This window comes from Elgaria multicarinata, chromosome 5 (genome assembly GCF_023053635.1).
Source record: "Elgaria multicarinata webbii isolate HBS135686 ecotype San Diego chromosome 5, rElgMul1.1.pri, whole genome shotgun sequence".
In the NCBI taxonomy this organism is placed as follows: domain Eukaryota; kingdom Metazoa; phylum Chordata; class Lepidosauria; order Squamata; family Anguidae; genus Elgaria; species Elgaria multicarinata.
Window position 1 is genome coordinate 53,813,532 of NC_086175.1, and position 23,852 is coordinate 53,837,383.

At 41.1% G+C, this 23,852-nt stretch overlaps 1 protein-coding gene across 1 annotated transcript in view; it reads left to right on the top strand.

Annotated features, from left to right (window-relative positions):
- The window catches only part of CLCN4 (chloride voltage-gated channel 4), a 49,109-nt gene that overhangs the window by 16,446 nt on the left and 8,811 nt on the right, over window positions 1–23,852 (top strand). The window contains exons 5-11 of the mRNA XM_063126367.1: window positions 3,297–3,419; window positions 3,732–3,938; window positions 4,035–4,115; window positions 6,398–6,943; window positions 16,288–16,474; window positions 18,949–19,347; window positions 22,195–22,411. Of these exons, the coding sequence (XP_062982437.1) occupies window positions 3,297–3,419; window positions 3,732–3,938; window positions 4,035–4,115; window positions 6,398–6,943; window positions 16,288–16,474; window positions 18,949–19,347; window positions 22,195–22,411 (1,760 nt within the window). The remainder of the gene's footprint in view (window positions 1–3,296; window positions 3,420–3,731; window positions 3,939–4,034; window positions 4,116–6,397; window positions 6,944–16,287; window positions 16,475–18,948; window positions 19,348–22,194; window positions 22,412–23,852) is intronic.

The following is a 23,852-nucleotide window of genomic DNA, read 5'->3' on the forward strand; positions in this document are numbered from 1 at the left end:
TTGCTTGGGCCATGGATGCAAAGGGAATAACATAGTGTGAGTGGAATTACAGGGCACTTAAAAGCATTAAGGAAAGCCATATATATAGATAGCTAATGGTTCCACAACTCCCAGTTGCTGCCATATAAATTTTGCATCCTTCTTAGGGTTTTTAAAACATTGTTAGTACTAAGAATGAATAATTCTTATACCACTTTATGTAGACAATTCTTCGAGGGCAGTGTCTCAGATGTAATCAGTTCAGACTCCTCTCTCTCTCTCTCTCTCTGCGCCTGATAAATTCTGCTTGCCATAGCTGATGGAATTTGACAATTTGAAGACTTGTATATAGATGGATATTTTTACAACACCATCTTACCCTCAGGTTTTGTGCCTTTTCGTGGCTTCAGAGCTTTTTATTGCACAGCAGTTATGAATTCTGACATCTGTCAAAACTGTTTTAATTATCTTTTGTGTGTGTGAAAGAGCCGCTAAAGCAGACGCTTGATGTGAAAAACAATGAAGCAAATCTGACACGCACCATGCCATGTTTTCCTTCTGTATTCCATTCTTCATAGAGATTGATATTATCACCAGTACTACTTATTAAGCCCACAGAACACTCTAGAGAATACTTTCACACAGCTAATATTGGTTCACGGTCAGTTTGCTGCTTTGACACTCCCAAGACCAATTTTATTTATTTATTTATTATTGCATTTATATCCCACCTTTTTTCCTGCAAGGAACCCAAGGCGGTGTACATAATCCTCCTCCTCTCCATTTTATCCTCACAACAACCCTGTGAGGTGGGTTGAGCTGAGAGTCTGTGACTGGCCCAAAGTCAACCAGTGGGTTTCCGTGGCTGAGTGGGGACTAGAACCTGGATCTCCCAACTCCCAGTCCGACACTCCAGCCACTACACCACACTGGCTCTCCAGATCTCATGTCAAAATTGTGCCCGAATGAGCAGGAGTTATTTCACCCATCCTTTGCCAAGTTACTATGTTGCTACAGCTTTGTACTACAGCCAATAAATTAATACGCAGCCAGTGCAAAAAGCAATGTAGTGTTGCATTCAGCTATCACGAACAAGTCAAAAGCTGTGTTTGGACGTAATGCTGAATTATAGTTTAGCGGAACATGAATGAGCCTGAGGCGTATGTGCTTCTCTCTTCGGTGAGGCCATGAGGAGGAAATCAGAAATGGAAACAAAAGTTTGCAGTCTCCTCACAGCTCACAAGCCCAAGGTTCATACATGTAACACTAAACCATAGTTTAGTGTTATGTATATAGCAGATCATTATCTCTCAGCTGAATCCACCTCACAGGGTTGTTGTGAAAGAAAAATGAGGCTGTAAGTTTTTTGGAGGAAGGATGGTTTATATAGTGTGATTTAGGCTGATAAAGGATGGGGAAAATGCCTAACATGAGGTCCATTATAATGGTTTGGGGGTAAACTGAACTCCATAGCTAGTCAGTAAACCTAATTCTCCTTTGTTCTTTGTGGAACATAGGCTGAAGACAAATGTAACCTTTAACGTGTGTTAGAACTAGATTGAATGCACATTTGCTGCCTCCCAAGGCATTTCTTTTCAGAGCAGAGAATGGACATTTAAACTAGTTCCATCATACATAAGATATTTGCCTGTCTAGAATACACCCTCTAAAATAAGTCTTTTAAGTTTATGTCTGAGTCTTAAAGGAAAAAAGCCAAACACAACACAACTACACTTAGAGGACAAACAGATATTCTACCAAAGATTCTGAGAACCAGCATTTCAAGAGCAGTCCTCTTTTTCCTCTGAGGCTACATTCAATTCACACTGGTATGGACCTTGATTTGCAAACAAAGTCCATCCTGTACAGGAATCATGCTTATTGCCATAGCTGTCTCTTATTTAAAGCACTATGCAAAGACATTCATGGCGAAATTTAAACAAATGATCTTCAGCTGTAGCAATAAGAATTACTCACAGAATCAATAAGTGTCAAAACAGAGATGTCGTTAATCTCTTCTTTTGGTCAGATAAGTAAATCCAGCTGTCAAAATTAGTGAGGAGAAGAGCCGCCCAATCAATAACAATGTTTTGCAAATAGGTAAGAAAACAGGTGGGACTGAAAGGAAACCATGCCTGCTTCATTTGAGCAGACATTTGTCTATCATTTGAGCAGACATTCTGGCATAAAGCTAAGAATATTTGGTGTTGCTTTTGGGTCTACATGAAATACCATTCTTGTTAACTTCCCAGGAGCATCGTATTGGTGGCTTATATATATTTAGCAATGGGTTATGATCGATTTTAAAACAAACCATGGTAGATGGGCTGAGTTTACCCCGGCCACTATTTTCTACACTGAATTGCTTCTTCTCTTCTCCCTGGCAGGGTTGCTTCTGCTCTATAAGACTTTTTCATGCACTTGCCATTCCCTACTCACAGTTGTTTGCATGTTCTTCAGATGATGTCATGATTCCAGTTTTGCTTCTGTGTCTAAAGAGCACTTTCGGCAAGCAGGGAAAATGCAGTATTTATTTGAAAAAGCAAGAGAAAATGTTTGTTTCACTTGTTTATTTGCACTATTCTGCTATTTCACAGTGCCACCTGTAGGTTATGTTGCAGAAATGCTCTAATTTGAGCCAGAAGTAGATATAGTGGATTAACAGCCTTGTTCTACCTAAGGCTTACCAAGAGCTTGTTACATTAGCTTGTAGTTGGTTTGATTGGATGGAGGAGAAATGAGACATTTTAACGTTCCCCTCCTGCTCACCCCTATCTGCTTCAAATTGTCCTGCTGTACACCCTACCTGTGGCAAGTAGTTTTTCTCTTGGCAGCTGGAAAAGAATAGGACCAGTTAATGCATTCCTCCCCCCCCCAAAAAATGCTATGTTCATTCCTGCAATGTTTCAGCATCTGTTTAATATTCTTTACAATATATTTGTGACTGCCATGCATTATCTTTATAGAGTTTGGTGTATATATTTCTCCACTGAATTTTCTGTATAAATTGCTTTACTTTAGATACTATGTAGATAACATACAGCCAGTTCTATTATTATTTACTTGGAAGAAAGTCCCACTGTGTTCAATGGGACTTACTCCTCAGTAAGTGTATCTAGGATTGTAGCCGTAAAATAAGATATTTGTGCTATTGAAGAAACAGAATGTGTAATATGTACTTCAACAGCCTTGTTATTAAGTTCAGTGAAGGGACCCTGTTTCACACCCTCCCTTATTTATACAGCAACTAGCAGAAACATGCCACTTGTTCGATTGGTTTAACAGTTGTTTGTTCTTGTTGTTTTTTCTTTCCCCAGGGTGCAAGTGCTTACATTCTAAATTATTTTCTTTACATTTTGTGGGCTTTATTGTTTGCTTTCCTGGCTGTCTCCCTTGTCAGGGTATTTGCTCCCTACGCCTGTGGTTCTGGAATTCCAGAGGTAAGTTTTTCTTTCTGGACTGGTGTGTATTTTGAAACTGGGGTGGATGGGAATAATTTTCGACCTTGCAATGCTTCAGGCAAATTCAGAGCAAAGGTTTAAAGACAGCGGAATCTGCTAAAGGAGAGGTGATTGGAGTCGGAATTAAGAACCCTTTAGCATTGAAAGTGACATCTGATTTGTATTTTTAGACACTTGACTTTCATAAACCTTAAAAGAAATAAAAAATATCAATAGCTGACCTCTTCAAAATTCCTATCAGTTGCACAAAAGTCAGAGCTGCCAACCCCTGTTGTTCTTCCTGCCTTCCAGATAAAGACCATCTTGAGCGGTTTCATTATTAGGGGCTACCTAGGCAAGTGGACCCTCTTAATCAAAACAGTAACTTTGGTTCTGGTGGTATCTTCAGGACTCAGCCTTGGCAAAGAAGGGCCCCTTGTACACGTGGCTTGCTGCTGCGGCAACTTTTTCAGCAGCCTCTTCTCAAAATACAGCAAGAATGAAGGGAAGAGGAGAGAGGTACTGTTGGTTCCACAAGTCCCTCATTTCACCTCATAACATTTTCTGTATATTTCCGACAGACTCTTGACTTGTGTGTCAATGTTTCCATGCTAGGTGTTGTCGGCGGCTGCGGCCGCAGGGGTGTCTGTTGCCTTTGGAGCACCGATTGGTGGCGTCCTCTTTAGTCTGGAAGAGGTAAGAAGTGATTTGAGTTATGCTTAGCAGAAATTGAGATACTTTGTTAGGTACACTCCATGAGAATCGGAACGAACGAAGCCAAGCTGCTGTTGTGCTACAGGTGTTCTTGAATTGCTCCACTTCAGACTGTAGGTGGCAGTGGTGGGTCACATGAAGAGCCCCATGGGAGGAGAAGAAAAAGTCTCTATGCACAGAAAATTAGGCTGACAGAGAATTTATTTATTTATTTATTTATTACATTTATATACCGCCCCACAGCCGAAGCTCTCTGGGCGGTTTACAACAATTAAAACGTTGATTATTTCCTTTTAATACTATATTTCTGCCCTGTCTGTCCTATGCTTTAGGGGTATTACAACAGGTGGGAAACATCCCTGATATGTAGTTGATGGGTCTGTTCTTTGACATTTAGATTTTTTTTCTGCACAGAGAGATTTTTATAGGGAGGACATTCCCATGCAAACCCTCACCTGGAGTCTGAAGTGGTACAGCCGGGAAATGGTTTTGCCACCTTATCGACAGTTTATATGGCCCAGCCCTCTATTTTAAGATTTGAGGTTCCCGTTGAGTTATTTATAAATATTTTTAGGCTGCCTACAATAATAAATAATGAATAATAGTATTTATTACTTTTAGGCTTCCTAAAATAATAAATAATAAATATTTATTATTTAATAGCTTACCATATTTAAACAAAATATTTCTGAACTCCAATAAAATACATTGAAAACTTAAAATATTATACAGTTCATGAACCAATAGGATGACAATGTGAGGACAGGCAGTGTGGAACAGATAGGATTTTAGGGACTCTTCTGAAGGCTTAAACCATAGGGGCTTGCATAGTTAGAACGGAATTCCACAATAAGGCCATATACAATCCGGGCAGAGCAGGCCCGGCCCTACCCTTAGGCAGAATGAGGCAGCTGCTTCACACAGCTTATCTTGTGTGACATGACAAGGCAAGAAACGCTTCATATTTAATTCTTTATTATTTTCTTTTTATTGTCAGGGAGGGTACTTGTGGGGTTTTCTGCCTCAAATGCTAAAATAATGTGGCCAGCCTTGGGTACTATGTGCACCTTGACTTACAAGGAGCACCATTTGTTATTTTGTTCTATACAGCACCATGAAAACTTGATGGTGCTATATAAATAAATATTAATAATAATTGTTATTTTGCCACAGACAGCAAAAATGTCTTGGTATATATACAGTCAACACACCTTTTTGTTTTCTTTTCTTTTGGAGACACTAAACAATGTCTCCAGTGGGGGCTATAGAATTGTGTTGTGGCTAAGGGAGTGGGCTACAAGCTGGAATGCTCCTGAGTCTGATGCCACAACTCAAAAAATGCCTGTAGGCAAGCCACTGTCTCAAAACCTAAATCTCTTACCTGCAATATGAGCTGAGAATTTTCACTTGAGTTACTGGACTATAACATAGTAATGCTATGCTGTTGTACAATTACTGAAAGGATGAATGCTTTGAACATTCCTATTCAAGTTCATTTTTATCAGGATCCACCAATCAGAGCTAACAGCGGCCTGAGGAGCAGAGCCATGTGCAAATTAGTAGCTCAGGGGACAGAGTCAATTGCCTTCTGCACCACATGAGCCACATGCTAGGATGAGCTTCATATACAAAAATATAAATGAGCATCTGAGTTATTATAGTGAAGGGATTGTTTGTAACAGCCTAGTTTGGAGGAAGACATCCTTTTTGTTAAGATTAAAAATTGGCAATTAGAAAAACTTCCTGTTGCACTATGTATCTACTGCACAACCCTGCTCTGATTCACCATATAGATGCTAAGTGCACCTAGAATCTTACAAACATGGCTGCATTAACGTGCAGTTGTACCTTCACTCTAAAGCGGTGGTGGTGGGGACAACTTATAGGGTGGATACACTGTCACTGGCATGTTGGAGCTGCCACTGCTGCTGTACTCTCCTTACCCCAGGACTCTTTAACGACACATGCACAAATCTGCATAAATCTACATGTCAAATGGAGAAAAATGTCAATGTGTAGATACATACACAAATTAGCACTGTGTCATTTCCCTTCCATTTGATGCTCTGTAATCCTCTCTCAGAGTCTGAGAAAATCTCTTAACAGCCTTGTGACAGTACATCTCCTGCACATACATCTCAAGGGAAATATCTTTCAAAATAATGGAGTTGGACATTTTTCAAAATCCACTTCACTGTAGCTTATGCTGCAAATAACCAATGGAAACTGTCCCATTGGTATTGATTGTTTCTATTTTGTCTTAGGTGAGTTATTATTTTCCTCTGAAGACTCTCTGGAGATCCTTCTTTGCTGCCCTCGTTGCAGCCTTTACCCTGAGATCCATCAATCCATTTGGAAATAGCCGCCTGGTTCTTTTTTATGTGGAGTATCACACGCCTTGGTACATGGCTGAACTTTTCCCCTTTATTCTGCTTGGAGTTTTTGGAGGCTTGTGGGGGACACTCTTCATCCGATGCAACATTGCCTGGTGCCGGAGGCGTAAAACCACTAAGCTAGGGAAGTACCCGGTCTTAGAGGTCATTGCAGTAACTGCTATAACTGCTATTATTGCTTATCCCAATCCATACACGCGAAGGAGCACCAGTGAGCTCATTTCAGAACTGTTCAATGACTGTGGAGCTTTGGAGTCCTCACAGCTTTGTGACTACATAAATGATCCCAATATGACTAGACCTGTGGATGATATTCCCGACAGACCAGCTGGCATAGGAGTGTACATGGCGATGTGGCAGCTAGCCCTGGCTCTGGTTTTTAAAATCATCATCACAATATTTACCTTTGGCATGAAGGTAAGTTGAGTGTGTATAAAGACAGTTTTGTTGCAATCTAAGTTCTGATTTCAAAAACAGCTACGTCATAATACAAGCAAAACCAAGAAAATGTAATCAGACCACCATTCTGTTCCCACAGTGGTCATTCAGATGCCTATGGGAACCCCACAAGCAGGACTTGAATGAAATAGCACCCTCCTGTTTACCTTCCCGAGCAACTGGCATTCAAAGGCATACTTGGGTTATATTGGAAGAATACTGTGTCTATTGCTCAGGGGTAGAGCACATGTTTTGCATCCATAAGATCTCCAGAAAGACTCTTCTCTGGTCATGAACCACTGCCAGTTAATGTAGTCAAGCCAATGCCGTCCAGATGTCTTAGACTATAACTCCCATAATCCCTGAGCAGTAGCCATGTTGACAAGGCCTCCTGGGAATTCTAGTCCAAAACATCTGGAGGGTCAGGTTGCCTATGTCTGGTGTAGAAAATACTGAAGGACCAGTGGCCTGACAGCTTCCTATGTACTCATAAGGCATTGTGAGGGCAACTCTTTCTTTGTTAATACTACTTAACAAATACATCCAGACAGTTCTGTCCACCTCTTTCAAGGGGCTTCCAGGTGGACAGACCCATCAAATGGCATTGTGCAACTATTCTGTCGTTTTCTCCTTAGCGGATTTTCTGCGGTAAAAAAAAAAAAAAAAAAAAAAAAGATGGAAGAAGTAGAGAGTTCTGTGTGGAAGATGGCATCATTGGGACCCCCCCCCCCCATAAAATTCTGCGAATGAGGCAGCACAATAATCTGGAAGCATCCTTAGGCCGTAATCCTATGCATGTTCAGACAGAAAAAAGCCCTACAGCTCCCAGAGCTCCCCAGCCAGCCAGGCTGGGAGTTGAAGGACTTTTCTGTCTAAGCATGCATGGGATTGTACCCTTAGGGTTTTTTAAAGAATTGGTTTCAGATGTAGTTAGATAGTACCTTCCTTGAACTTATAAATTAAATGTTTCTGGTTGTTGTTAGTCACTGTTTTTCCTGAATGCCGTTGAAATGCATTGAGAATAATGGGCGTAGTGTTCTTTCTATACATTACTCATGTTGGATTTTCTTGAATGCTTAGTACAGCTGCTTGATAGCTTTGCTTCTCGTTTCTTGTACAAGGTGTTCTAGTTTAGTAAATTAGAGCCCAGAGACCCCTATTTCTTGTGTAATCAGATCAATAAAAATTGGTATAATTCTAGGGCTTTCATAGTATGAGATGTGTGGGAACTAGGATGTTGAGAAATCCACAATAGAATCAAATTACTTCAGATTTTTTATTCCAACCCGTGGTTTCTGAAATGGACCAATGTTTCCCCAATCAGATGGATTCTGTGGTCTTCTGGACCATTTTTCTAACATTCCAGAAACTCATGGAAATTTAGTAATAGAAAAGTACACACACACGAACACCAGCCAAAAATGTGCATTTTCCCTATGGGCTAAATCATGGAGATGTGTGAGATTTGCACGGGGATTTGCACATTTTTGCAAGTGCGAATTTGCACAAGTGTGAATTTGGAAACGGAAAAAAAAAATCCAGTTCCGTCGATGAGTGGACGATGAAACAAAAGGCTTCTGACAATCTGAAAAATGCAGAGGGAATGGCCTCTACACCATCCGTACATACTTAATAGGAACATAGGAAGGTTCATTATGCCAACTCAGACCACTGGCCCATCAAGCCCAGAATTGTTGGCACTAGCTCTCCAGGGCTTCAGACAGAGGCCTTTCCTAGTTCTGTTTGAGATTGAACTTGGGCCTTTTTTCATGCAAAGCATTTGCTCTGCCGCTCAGCTAGGACTCTACCCTCTGGAGACACTAAGGAAACCACAAACCTTCTCCCTAATCTTTGTGCACTTCATGATTGAGGCGAGGAGGTAAACTATGGATTTAGAAGCCCAGCTCTCAAATAACGTAATATAAGCACCTCAATGCCTCATTTTATTGTATTGGATTTTTTTCTTGTGGCAGGATTCTGGTAACTCAGTTTTTCCCTCTCATAACAGCTGCTTATTCTTTTCTAAAACCCATGGCTGAAATGAGAACTTCTGGGTTGCTGACAGGAAGTGGAGTCATTGCATTAACAGACCAATGTTAAATGGCAGCCTAATCAGCTTGTCATGCCACTGGCAGTACCCGGAAAGAGTTTTAATTTTGTTTTGGATTATGTCCAAAGACTGGAAAGTTTTGGCAGAATTTGAAGTTGGACAGAACTACTCTGAATGCCCAAACTGTCGACAGTACATAAGGCCTCCAATACTTGCTGGCAACTTTTTGATTGATTGATCATGGCTTCTTAGTCTGTTTTCAAACAAAGCTGTCACATATCAACTTGAATAAGATTGTGGAGGAAGTATTAGACATGCCTGAAGAGCACATGAGAAACAGTGGCAGCTAGAGCTCAGAGCATTTGGTGTGTGTGTGGAGATTTTGCTCAGCATTGTTGCTTTTATCTCTTTTTGTTGTTGTTCAGGCCCACAAATCTTAAACCCAGAGTTAAGACTACCCGTTTCCTCAATTCCAGATTCTGTCTTCATGGAACATCCTCAAAAATGAAAATATTTTCCAATGCAACTTCCCCATTCTATAACTTTGTGGGATGATTTCAGAAGGTTGTTCCATGACTGTAAACTGTTTTGCTAGAGTGTATTTATTATTTATTTAAGGTAGTTATAGATCACCTGTTTATTTAGATGAAACACTCTCACAAGATGGCTTTCATAAGAAGTAAATACAAAAGCAGAATTACAAACAACATAAATACATCATATCAAGCCATCTAATAAAATCTAATAACATAAAAATGATTAGAGCGGTAAAGGTGACAATATAAGACCATTTAAGACAAAATAAGATTAAGCATTTAATGCTATCCCAAGTCCAGTTCAAATAAGAACACAATTGGACTACTACCTTTTAAGGAAAAAGTAATTTGAAATATATAAATCTTTAAAGCCTGTGATGAAGCGCCTAAATGCACCTTCTCCATAACAGAATTCCACAATTATGGGGCCACCACCAAAAAGGCCCTGTCTCTCATCGTTGTTCCCAAGATGTTCAACTATGCAGGACATACAAGTACCAGCATTCAGATGGACAATAGTTCTTCCCACAATATCTTTCTCTAGCGCATGGTTTTTCCAGTCCTGCAGTATAATGGGGAAAAGATATCCATGCTGCTACCCATTAGGAATGGACAAATCAGTTGATTTCCAGTCCAGTCTTGCATAAGTTCAGTCATAAGTCTTTTCCATCTCATGTATATATCAGTCTGTGAATGTTGTTTATTAAAACTGCACAATAATTGGCATTTATTTTCATATGCAATTTCCCTTATAATACACATTTTTGTATGCAATTTCTTCCCAAATATTCATTTTCCATTAATTTATTGATTTATTACATTTCTATACAGCCCATTAGCTGGTGCTCTCTTAATATATGCATCTTTTGTACAAATGTTTTTAGCTGAAAATTGAGTCACAAAATTTGAAGACATATGCAGTCTGAAGGTTGAGTTCTGACCCACATGTTAGTCCAGGAAGTGTGACTTTGGACCATTTAAAATTCTCCTCCATTCCTACTTATCTCTATTTGTGAATATGGGTAGCATGACCACGCTTTTTGAATTTGAAAGGCTATGTTGAAGACTTATATGTTCCCCATATTCTCCTGATAAGGACATAGAGAGAGATTATTTCATCACTGCAAAAAGCCAGTCAATCCTTCTAAGTGATAAGTCATGGCAAGGGCTAATGGAAATTGTAGGTTAACACATCTGGAGGGGGGGGCACAACTTGCCTACCCCTGCCTAAGTATCTGAATCTTTCTAAGTCCTGATGTTTTTACAATTCACACATTACTGCTGTTTCTTCAGATTGTGCCTTTCATTTTTGGATAAAGAGAAGCAAAATTAATCTCTTCAGTTCTAATTGAACTCCAGAATAATAAGCTAGTAAGATCCAAAGTCTGATGCCAAACAAATCCATCTGAGCCATGTACGTTTTTTTCTTCACCTCTGCCTAAGAAATAGTTTATTTTTATACATGCAATGTACACCTCACCAAGTTGGAGAGAGCAGGTGGTGTGACTGATGTTTTCATTTCACCTTTTCCCTGCTATTGCTTTAGCGAATGGTGGCTTGATTGCACTTCAGGCAGTAATTCACAAGGAAGGCAGTAATTCACAAAGCTCTTGACAAGGTACGACGCAGGAATGAACTGCCTGATTTCACCTGTGAAAAGTCAGGCTCCTTGTTAACATTTTTACAGTGCATGTGACATGTAATTCAAATCCAATCTAAATTATACAGAAAACGGTGGTGATAGAGTTGTAAAGTATACCAAATGACAGGGGCTCATTTCCCCCCTGATTTTTAAACAGATCGTATTATACTCTTCTTATTCAGAATATATAAATCATAATCAGATTCTACCAACGAGGAGAGAGGTTTTTTGAGTCTTACAACAAATAGAAAATGTAATCTGAACAAGTAGCTGGAAATAAATTTTATGCAAACTCGTACATGTCATTAGACCAAGCAAAAACATTTTAATGAGAATCTTAACCACTGTGTTTAAGTACTTTGCAAATTGGGAAAGTCCAATCCTCAAGAGGGAAATCATTAGAAAAATACTGAAGATCAAAACCACAAGACAACTATGTTTGGATGCTGGAGAATTTTGTTTGGTTCATACTTTTAAGTGAACTGATTTCATTCACATTTTGGAATGCAGTTATCCTTTAAGTTTTCAGCTTAAAATGCATATAAAACATGGGTATTTTAGGGTGAAAACATACAATTTCCATGCACATTTTTACGCAGTTTCTTTTAATCATAGAAAATGAGAAGGACATAAGTAGGATTGAATGTGCCCGAAACTGATATGAAGTGGAAATAGACTTGATGTTTTCATCCCTAGAATTATGAAATAAAGTGTGATATGCAGTGAGAGGACTCTAGTGCTATTAGATTTCTATGACAGGAAAAAGCCACTAACAAGGGATTTCCCTTGAAGTTCTGCTAATATTTTCTTGTGAATGTGACCCCCATCCTGTGATTGGGTTTATGTTTCACCACACCTGATGAAGTAGGCTCTAGTCCAGGAAGACCTATGCCAAAATAAATCTGTTAACCTTTAAGGTGTTAACAAACTAACATGGATACTGCTTTGGAATTTGTCACATTTAGAGTAAAGATAATGGATAAAAGTTTGGGTGGAACCGTATTTGCTAAAAATGTGCTAGCTACTTAAAAATGGGAAAAGATATACCTATAAAATGAGATATGGGGGATTTTTTTTATGACAAGTTATGGTAGGAAAAAATTACCACATATTTACCTCATCCTGTCATTGTTCTGTAGTCACACTTTCCTATATCATAAAATCTCATCTTTAGAGTCTGTTCAGACCACCGGATATTATAGGTGTATCATCTTTTGTTGTTAGGTCTGCTTTGTGTGCCCAGCAGAGTACACAGAGACTAAAATGACTTCATATATGATAGCTTTGAAAGATCATTTTTGCACTGAGAAAAATAATGCACTTACAAACACTCTTATCTTCAATATAGCTATTGAAGGATATAACTTGTTCAAAAAGAACAGAAGAAATAGAAAGGGAGGTGGAGTTGCACTATATGTTAAAAATACCTATCCCTGCACAGAAATACAGGTGGATCAGACTGGGAGCCCCATCGAGAGTGTCTGGATTAAAATAAATGGGGCAAGGAATAAAAAGAACATGATAATCAGAGTCTACTACCGACCACCCAATCAAGGATAAGACGAAGACAAAACTTTTGAGAAACAAGTTGCCAGTGTTTCAAGGAAGTGTGATGTAGTAGTGATGGGGGACTTCAATTACCCTGATATCTGTTGGGAGACAAATACTGCCAAAAGCGGCCCTTCCAAGAAATTCCTGACATGTGTGGGTGATAACTTTCTCCTACAGAAAGTGGAGGAAGGAACTAGAGGATCGGCAATCCCTGACTTGATATTGACCAATAGGGATGACTTAGTGGATAAAGTGGGAGTTACGGGAACTCTGGGGGAAAGTGACCACGTCATACTTGAATTCTTGATTATGAAGGAGACAAAAGTTGAGTGTAGCCATACACGTACTCTGGATTTTAGGAAAGCTGATTTTAATAAACTCAGAACTATGATAAGTAAGATCCCGTGGCAAATAAGCCTAAAAAGAAAAGGAGTGCAGGATGGGTGGGAGTATTTAAAAAAGGAAATTTTAAAGGCACAGTTACAAACAATTCCAACAAGGAGAAAAGATAGAAGACAACAGAAGAAACCAATGTGGCTCCACAAAAAGCTTAGAGATGACCTGAAAACAAAAAGGGATACATATAGGAAGTGGAAGGAAGGCCAGGCTACAAAAGAAGAGTACAGACAGGTGGCGCAGAAGTGCCGAAAGTTGGCTACAGAATCGGACTCAAAGAGTACTTCTCAATGGAACCTTCTCAAACTGGGGAAAGGCAACGAGTGGAGTACTGCAGGGCTCAGTCCTGGGCCCAGTGCTCTTCAACATTTTTATTAATGATTTGGACGAGGAGGTGCAGGGAACGCTTATCAAATTTGCAGATGACACAAAATTGGGTGGGATAGCTAATACCCTGGAAGACAGAAACAAACTTCAAAGTGATCTTGATAGGCTGAAGTGCTGGGCTGAAAACAACAGAAAGAAATTTAATAGGGATAAATGCCAAGTTCTACATTTAGGAAATAGAAACCAAAGGCACAGTTACAAGACGGGGAATACTTGGCTCAGCAATACTACAAACGAGAAGGATCTTGGAATTGTTGTAGATTGCAAGCTGAATATGAGCCAACAGTGCGATATGGCTGCAAGAAAGGCAAATGCTATTTTGGGCTGCATTAATAGAAGTATAGCTTCCAAATCACGTGAGGTACTGGTTCCTCTCTATTCGGCACTGGTTAGGCCTCATCTAGAGTATTGCGTCTAGTTCTGGGCTCCACAATTCAAGAAGGACGCAGACAAGCTGGAGCATGTTCAGAGGAGGGCAACCAGGATAATCAGGGGTCTGGAAACAAACCCCTATGAAGAGAGACTGAAAGAACTGGGCATGTTTAGCCTGGAGAAGAGAAGATTGAGGGGAGACATGATAGCACTCTTGAAATACTTAAAAGGTTGTCACACAGAGGAGGGCCAGGATCTCTTCTCGATCCTCCCAGAGTGCAGGACACAGAATAAAAGGCTCAAGTTAAAGGAAGCCAGATTCTAGCTGGACATCAGGAAAAACTTCCTGACTGTTAGAGCAGTATGACAATGGAATCAGTTACCTAGGGAGGTTGTGGGCTCTCCCACACTAGAGTCATTCAAGAGGCAGCTGGACAACTATCTGTCAGGGATGCTTTAGGGTGGATTCCTGCATTGAGCAGGGGGTTGGACTCAATGGCCTTGTAGGCCCCTTCCAACTCTGCTATTCTATGATTCTATGATTCTGAGAAAATTGTGTAATTATGCATTTTTGCTGCAATTATAGTTCAAGAATAGTCGTATTTAATTCGAAATGCAGCCAAATTGGCAAATCTGAGAAATTCCAAATATACAAAACAGAATAAATTAAAGACAGGTTATTATTATTATTATTATTATTATTATTATTATTATTATTATTTATTTATATAGCACCATCAATGTACATGGTGCTGTACAGAGTAAAACAGTAAATAGCAAGACCCTGCCGCATAGGCTTACAATCTAATAATTGTTGTTGTTTTTTTTAAAAAAAATAGAATTTGGTTTTCTTTATATTGTGTTGAAAGGGTAAGCCCTATAACAACTGTATGTGGTTATATAGCCCTTTTCATACTTAATGTTTTTAAAACATTTTTGGAATTTGTATTTATGTATGAAAACCTACCTTCTGTATAATAATGTATAAATAATAATTCATTTTAGTCTTAAAAAACTTTAATGCATTTGTGCTATTTTAGTGCTATAAAATACATTAATGGGTCTTGGGAGTTGTAGGAGAGCATTTGTACTCTTACAGGTATGTTATGTCTGTGTGAAGTGACATAGAGGTATTGAGGGCGGGAAAAACACTGTTCTGAGTGAACATCAGGCACATGCCAGGGCCCGCTGGCACTGCTCCCTGCCTGTCCAGGGTGGCTCTTTTAATTTCCCCCCATTACCCAGACTGAGAGGAGTGCCAAGGAGCTATAGCAAGGGAGCAATAGAGCCACCATTTTAATCCCTCCTAGTGTAGCCTCACTGTAGAGCAAAGCTACCTTGGGGGCATTGGAAAGGATTAAAATGGGCTCTGCAATCGCTCACCACTCCTGCCAGCACAAATTGGCAAGTGAGAAAAAAAATCTTTAAAAATCCTACAATGGGCTGGCTTGGCCCTTTAAAACATTTGTTTTTACTTTCCACTTGGCACTGAATAGAGGTCCCAGGGGCTGTAGCAAGAAGGGAGCTGCTGTCTGTTTAAACCAACTCAGTATTCCTGAGGTAGTGCCCTTTGGCGACACTCCATTGGGGGCACTGAAGAGGGATTAAACCAAGTGTGAGGAACCTCCAGACTGTGGAGGCCCATAGCCCCCCTCCCCAAACCACGTTCCAACCCAATAACCCGCCAGGTGTCATGGTAGACTTTCCAAGCTCCTGCTTTTGACTGTCATCCTGCCTGACTCCGTTCTCTTTCTCTCTTGTTCTCTGCAAAAAGAATATGAGAGAGACTGGAGAGGCAAACGTGGGAACTCAGAAAGCCAACCGTAGAGTGTCGCACTTTGAACACGGGTGCAGGACTTCTTTCAGTCCAAGGGCCAAATTCTATTTCAGAGAAGCTCTTGGGGGCTACAAAAGGGCTGGGGCCAAAATGCCAAAGCTGCCAGCACATTTTAGCTTGGCTTCTAGTGCTAGTAACTGAGCTTTTGAGAATTGACGGGGCATTGGGGATGACAACGGCTGCATGCAGACTGAGAAACCTCCAAAAGATGGGTGGTTGGGGAAAACAGGGTGGGGCCAGGGGAGAGCCATGGCTTCATAGGAAACCTCTCTGCGTTACCAGTGTTCCTCTCTTCTGCCATTCTCTTCTCCTCTCTATGGTAAGTCCACTAAGGGCAGGGATATTTCACTTCATTTCCTGGAGTGAAAGCAAGTCTTCCGGATATTTAAATGGCACAGTACATCTGTGATAAGAGACAAAGATTTAGTAGCTGTTTCAATAATTGATTACTCAGTTGCATGTTTAAAAATGATACTTGAAATTAATTTCATGTATGGAGCCAAGCTGCCCTTTTAAGAATCTGACTTTTTTGCTTGTCTTTATTTATTTGAGATCCCTTCAGGTCTCTTCATACCCAGTATGGCTGTAGGAGCTATAGCTGGTAGAATAGTTGGAATAGGAGTGGAGCAATTGGCCTACTATCACCATGACTGGATCATTTTCAAGAACTGGTGTAGACCAGGAGCTGACTGTGTTACCCCAGGACTTTACGCTATGGTGGGAGCTGCAGCTTGCTTAGGTAAAATATGTGATTTTTTTAAAAAAACAAAACATTTGTTATATGTGATAAGATATTTAGATACATTGATAACGTTTGAAACTTAAGAATCCATTGTTCATAGATATGGGTAGTAAAGTTTAAAATGTCATGCATGTCATGAAGTGGCATTAACAGTAGATGATTTCATTATGTCTGTGTGATTGTGTTTTTAATTAATATTATCAAATTGTACATTACCAAACATAAAACAAAAGATTGGGTGCGTTCTGATGATACTTTAGTCTACAGAGCAGGAATAGTCCACTCCACGGTTGACTATTTTATGGTGCCCTCGGGTGCCACGGATGTGCTGCTCCGTAGAGTGGACTATCCCCACTCCCTTGAGTTGTCTTCTCTCCCCACATCTCAGCCCTCCCCACCAAATGGTGGCGCCAGTTATTATTAACCTTATTATTATTAACACACCCTTCTGTGGGGAGGAGTGGAGGGGGGAGGGGAGACGCACCATGCAGAGATGTGCCGTGGCCCTCAATGGTGAAAGAAGTGCTGGCGGAGCCATCTCTCCTCATGACAGGAGGTGGGATTAATCCACTGTCACTCCTGTCGTGTGACATAAGATGAGACTGCTCCTGAGCTTCTTCCTTCTGCAGTGGCCAGGATCTCTTCTCGATCATCCCAGAGTGCAGGACATGGAATAATGGGCTCAAGTTGCAGGAAGCCAGATGCTGGTTGGACATCAGGAAAAACTTCCTGACGGTTAGAGCAGTATGAAAATGGAACCAATTGCCTAGGGAGGTCGTGGGCTCTCCCACACTAGAGCCATTAAAGAGGGAGCTGGACAATCCTCTGTCAGGGATGCTTTATGATGGATTCCTGCATTGAGCAGGGGGTTGGACTTGATGGCCTTATAGGCCCCTTCCGACTCTATTATTCTATGATTCACCTGCCGCAGAAGGAGGACGCTCTGGAGTGGAGTGATGAGAGGCTTCCACCAGTAAAGGACACATTAATGCCAAAAGAACTTCTGCACTGAGAGGGCATCAGTTGTCTCGGTGGTGCCTTTTCTGTCCCCATTTAGTTTCAAGGTACAGAGCAGGGACAGCTGATGGTCACAGACTTCTCCTCTCTCTGCCTTGGAACTAAATGGGGATGGAAGACGTGCCTCTGAGACAAGTGATGCCCTTTCAGTGGAGTGGTTCCCTCAGCGCCAATGTATCCTTTGCCCTCATCTCCATAGCAACAAGGATGGGGGCAGCTATCACAGCGCTGCCCACTACCCCGTTGTTATGGAAATAATGGCGATGGAGGGGCGGGGGGGCACAAGGATCTGTGCTGCTGCTGTGACGAGCAGGACAGATTCTTATACATCCCCTCCCCATTCACCAAAACAGAAGAGGAATCCTTTGATGCGGCAGAAGGGATGCTTGTGTGTCTGATTCCCCTGCATCCCCAGCTGAAGGGCAGATCCTCGTTTCACCCAGCTGAGGGAGACATCCTTCACCACCCCACCCCACCCCACCCCGTGGTCTATTTGGGGATCGGCTTGAGCGGATGGAAGGGGGTCCTTCTATCCCTTTGAGCCTATTTCCAGATGGATTGTGGGGTAGGGGGGTAGCAAGGGATGTGCACATCCCTGGGAACATATGGGGTTACACAATCAGCAGTGCCCCACCCAGGGACAGCATATGCCCATGATGGGAAGCTCATGGGGAGCTGAAGATCGCAGCGCCCCACCAATGGACGGCATGATCGGCGGCTCCCCAAGCTCTTGGCGGCATGGGATTATTTTCCCTGTCGATGGAGCCCCATTGGGCTAGAGCAGCAGGGGTTTCTGCCGCTCTTGCCTCTCAACTCTGTCGGCAGGGAAATAATCAACAGAGGCTGCCAAACAACATGATAATCAACGGTTGTGCAGAAAAACCGTTGGTTATCTCTGTTGGTTTTTTGTTGTTGTTGTTGTTGAAATAACTAACTGTGGCACGGTTTTTGCCTGATAGATGATATGTTAACTCAACAGTGGACTATTTAAGCAACGATTGATTAAATAATCCACCATTGACTAATGTGTCGTCTATATATTTCAAATATTAAATAACTGCATTGTATGTGTTTTTGCACAAAACCCCCAATATAAGGTCTTTTATTTAGGGCCTTCAGAATGCTGAAGAATGATTTGTTTTCTCCTTGAGCAGCCTGCATAGCAAATGATATGAAACAATCATGCTATCCCAATTAGACTCCACATGGCTCTTAAAGCCAAGTAAAATAAATCCAAACTTTTAGGCACAATACAAATAAAACTACTTTATATGAATTGTAAAAGTTGTGTATTAACACTTCTATAATCCCATTTTTGTAGTTGTAAATTGAGCAAAGATCTACATTCAAAGGAGAAGGGGGAATATTTTGCTGTATTCTAGTTATAATACTTCCTATTATAATGTAGCTCCGTGTGTATGTGTGTGTGTGTGTTTCTCTCTCTCCCTTGACAGGTGGAGTTACCAGAATGACAGTTTCTCTTGTCGTGATCATGTTTGAGTTAACAGGAGGACTGGAGTACATTGTGCCTCTTATGGCTGCAGCTGTAACTAGCAAATGGGTAGCTGATGCCTTTGGTAAAGAAGGGATCTATGAAGCACACATCCACTTGAATGGGTATCCTTTTCTGGATGTCAAGGATGAGTTTACCCACAGGACATTGGCTACTGATGTCATGAGGCCTAGGCGTGGAGAGGCCCCTCTCTCCGTTTTGACCCAAGACAGCATGACTGTGGAAGATGTGGAGACGTTAATCAAGGAGACTGACTACAATGGCTTTCCAGTGGTGGTTTCGAAAGACTCTGAGCGTCTTATTGGCTTTGCACAGAGGAGGGAGTTGATTCTCGCAATAAGTGAGTAATGAGTTTGTATCATGTAGTCTATTGAGACTATTCACACATTACATTGTAGACAAATGATGACGACGACACAGAACAGGGGAGCAGAACCTCAGGCCCTCCTGTAGTGCCAATCCAGGTCTCTGGGATTCCCCAGTGGGCCACGCCCCTTTCCTGTAGCCCCAGCCTCTTTCTCCAGACCACCAATTGTTTGGGGGTTTTCCAGCTTTTGTGATTTTTTTCCAAGTCTAAAAGGCTGAAATGCCTCTCCTAAGGCTTAGTGTCTGGCAGTAAGAGCTTGAAACTACAATAGGTTGGGTTTTTTTTGTCTCCACCCCACTGGAATGCGGCCCCCAAGAGCTTCTCCAAAATGGAATACAGCTCTTGGGCTGAAAGGGGTTCTGCACCCCTGACATAGGAGAAGACTAGATAAAGAAGAAGTAAATTCAATATGAAGCAGGAGTCAAACCCGAAAAGACAAGAGCTAAGCTCACATGTCATCTCAATTCTTTGTGCCTGTGTTTCCCTTTGAAGCTCTCCCTTAAGAGAGTGATTGATTCTTTTGGGAATAACAGCACAGCATGGTTTTTCTTATGTTGTTGCATCTTATAGTAAGAGACGTGTTGCAATCTATTTCAGTAACAGCACTGATCAAAGAAGGAAATATACAGCCTCAATTTATATATGCTTCTTTCCTTCTTTTTTTCCTCTTCAGGTACCCATTTTTCTTAGTTCAATTCAGGCAAACTGTTTTCAACATGATTAATATGAACTATGGCAAATATATGCACACACAAAAAGTGAAATAAATGAGATAAAGCACAATGCAATTGCAAAACAGGGCACATTTATCACAAGAAGACAGGACAAAAGTTAATAATGTTTCTGGAAATTGCCATAAATTTATAACACACAGGCTTGAAGGTTGGCCTGAGGGTGATGGTAGCTTTGGATCTGGCAATTTTAATTCCACTGATGTTATAAGAGAGGAGTTTTAAGAGAAGCATAACACAGTCTAAATGTCTTGAAAGTCATTCATTTCTGGATATTAGACGTTAGAGATGGGTTTCTGGTCCATGATTGATGGAAACACGCTCCAAAACTAAAGACAGCTTGTGCTGAAGGCCTCTTCTCAAGACTGGTAGCAACCTAAATAAATCAAGAAGAGAAATTGTTAGCAATTAGCTAGGATTTGTTTCTGGACACAGGATATTTTTATAGTGTCTATCAGCATTCTTGAGCATTCAGCATATATACACTGGAGATAAAAGGAGAGGGAAAAGGCCGTCAGCCGCTCTCAGTGCACCCATCAGCGATAATTGTTCAGAAGATGGCTATGCACACATTAGAGTGGGAAGGTCATAATAACAGCTATTGAAGCAAGCTATAATATATATTTCAATACACATTTTAATCAAGATGACTATTCAGAAGACAAGCAAGCACCATTGCCAAAACAAGGAATAAATGGCAAATTCTTCCGATGGAGGGAAGTAAATAGTGGGGTCCCACAGGGAACTGTATTAGAGTCAATGCTTTTCAACTTGTTCATAAATTATCTGGTATTAGGAGTGAGTAGTGAAGTGGCCAAGTTTGCTGATGACACCAAATTATTTCAATTTATTAAAACACAAAGGGATTATGAAGAGCTTTAAAGGGATCTCTCTAAGAGTGGGCATCCAAATGGCGATTGCAGATTAATGTAAGCAAGTGTAAAGTGATGCGCATGGGGGCAAAAAAATCCCAACCAAATATAACCAGATCGAAATAGAGCTAGCGATGACCAACCAAGAAAGAGATCCTGGGGTTGTGGTGGACAGCTCAATGAAAATGTCAGCCCAGTGTGCAGCTGCTGTAATGAAGGCAAACTTCATGTTAGGCATAATTAGAAAAGGAAGTGGGAATAAAACTGCCAATATCATACTGCCCTTATATAACTCTATGGTGCGACCACCCTTGGAATACTGTGTACAGTTCTGGTCACCACACCTAAAAAGAAACTAGAGAGATGGAAAAAGTACAGAAAAGAGCAACTAAAATGATCGAGGGGCTGGAGCATCTCTCCGATGAGGGAAGGTTACAACAGCCGGGATTATTATAAAACTCTACAAAATTATGCGTGGTGTGGAGGATGTGGATAGGGAGACATTTTTCTCCTGCTCTTAAAATACTAGAACCCAGGGTCATCCCACAAAGCTGATTGGTTGGAGATTCCGAACAGATAAAACAAAGTACTTCCTCACACAGTGCATCGTTAAACTATGAAATTTGCTACCACAAAATGTGGTGATGTCCACCAATGTGGATGGCTTTAAAAGCGGGATGAATAATTTTCTGGAGAAGGGCTATCAGTGGCTACTAGTCCTGATGGACATCAGAGGCGGTAAGCCTATGTGCATCAGTTGCTGGGGAACATGGGTGGGAGGGTGATGTTGCACCAATGTCCTGCTTGTGGGTTCTTGGCCAACAGCCAGTTGGCCACTGTGTGAACAGAATGCTGAACTAGATGATCTAGTATGGCTGTTCTTATGTTCTTAAAATGGGGTTATTAAGCTAATTCAGCTCACCCTTAATATTCAGTGATTATTAAAAATAGTCACTGTTCAAGTGTCATGACACAAATAGCCATAGGCATAGTTTGGATATAATGGTCAAACCATGGTTTGGCTGTCAGGGCTGAGCCTACCAGTCCTGGCATTTGCCTGAATATGCTATGTGCTGAGTAACAGTACCATTACTAATGGTATGTACAATCTACAGAAGTTTAAAGGGCCATCAGGATTATATATTTTTCTTTTCTAAAAAAAAAGTCTGTAGCATCATTTATTTGAGTGTACTTTGCCTTATTCCTTTGTCACACAGAAAATGCAAGGCAGCGTCAAGATGGAGTAGTCAGCAATTCTATTGTATATTTCACTGAAGACCCGCCAGAAGTCCCTGCAAATAGCCCTAACCTGCTAATGCTCCGGCGCATTCTCAATCTGAGCCCGTTCACTGTCACAGACCACACACCAATGGAAACAGTAGTAGACATTTTCCGAAAACTTGGACTCAGGCAATGTCTAGTCACACGCAGTGGGTAAGTTGTAAGATACATGCATATGGGCAGAAAAAAGGACTGGAGCTAGAATGTTGACATTGACAAAATCTGTCTTGTTTGTTCAACAATTTTCATAGCTTGTCCAATCAGCAATTGCAGAAGAGTCCACTTCAGTGACCCACTTCAGATATCCAAATGTGATTCCCACTATTTGCTGGCTGAAGGCAATATCCAATACTGCTACTGTGCTCTCGCTCATTCTCTTGTGCCAGTGGGACCCACTGCTGGTATAAGACGGAGCTAGTGCTTCTTCAAGCAACACTTGTTTCCAGATCAGGACAGGTCAGCAGAGCTCCCTTCTGCAAACTCCGCTGTCCTGCTTATTCCGGAAATGACTGTTTCCACTTGTTTCCAGTTGCTTTAGGAACTGCCAGCTCCCATTGCACTAGCAGTGGGTCCCATGGCCATGCAGGCGTTGTTGGATAGTACCCTGAAAAATTTTCTGCCCTGAAAAATAACTAATTGTCTTGAGTCTTCAGACTTAGGCGCTGAAGGAAACCATTTGATGTGTCCTGTTTTTTATGGTGGGAGCTGTGGAGGTCATAATCTGCAAGGGAGAAGCAACACTTTTTCCTCCTTCTTAGCTGTTAGACAAGTTGAATGACTTGTTAGACAAGTTGAACATTTTGCTTATTTGTTTTTCTGGGGTGCTCCTTATCACACTGATAGATATGTGTCCAAAGGGCTTACTTCTAATAACTTGTCTCATGTTATCAGATATGACCTGTCCAAAGTTAAGCATTTTGGGATGGATTTAAGCATGTGTTTAAATCTCTCCCCTTGAAATTCCTGAGGCTTAATAGTGCTTAGCTTTGGCTGGCTTATGCCCGTTATGTCAGAAAAAATATATATCTGCCTGGTGGGAGGGGATAACAAGCAGCAAAATGTTCAGTTTTCTACAGACAAATGTACTTTTAGAAATAGTTGGGGGAAGAGCTAAGAGAAGGGCCATGCAGAAGATTTCAGTTTCAATCCCAGCATCTCTGGGTGCAGCTGGACAAATTTCTGCCTGAAACCCTGGAGAGTAGGGATGGGCGATTGAATGATGTTTGAGATTGCTGGATTCTCCGAAGATTGTCTCGCCATTCGTCTCATGCTCAATTCCAATTGAGCATGAGACGAGTTGCTATTGCTGCTTGCTTTGCAGAAATGGGAAACTTGCACAAAATTAGCAGTGATTGAATGGGAGATTTCCACAAATCTCCCCAATTTTTTGCTGATTTCCTTCATAGACCAAATCTGATTCAGTTGTACGAGGATATGTGCAAAAATTAAGATATTTGTGCAAATCAAAGTGGGAATCTGGAACGAGACAAATGTGAACAAACGTTCAACAATTTGGGAATATTCTCAGTGGACATATGCTTGCCCTCGTGTTTGGAGCTTCGAGTTGGGCATGCTTGCATGTTTTGCAGACAAA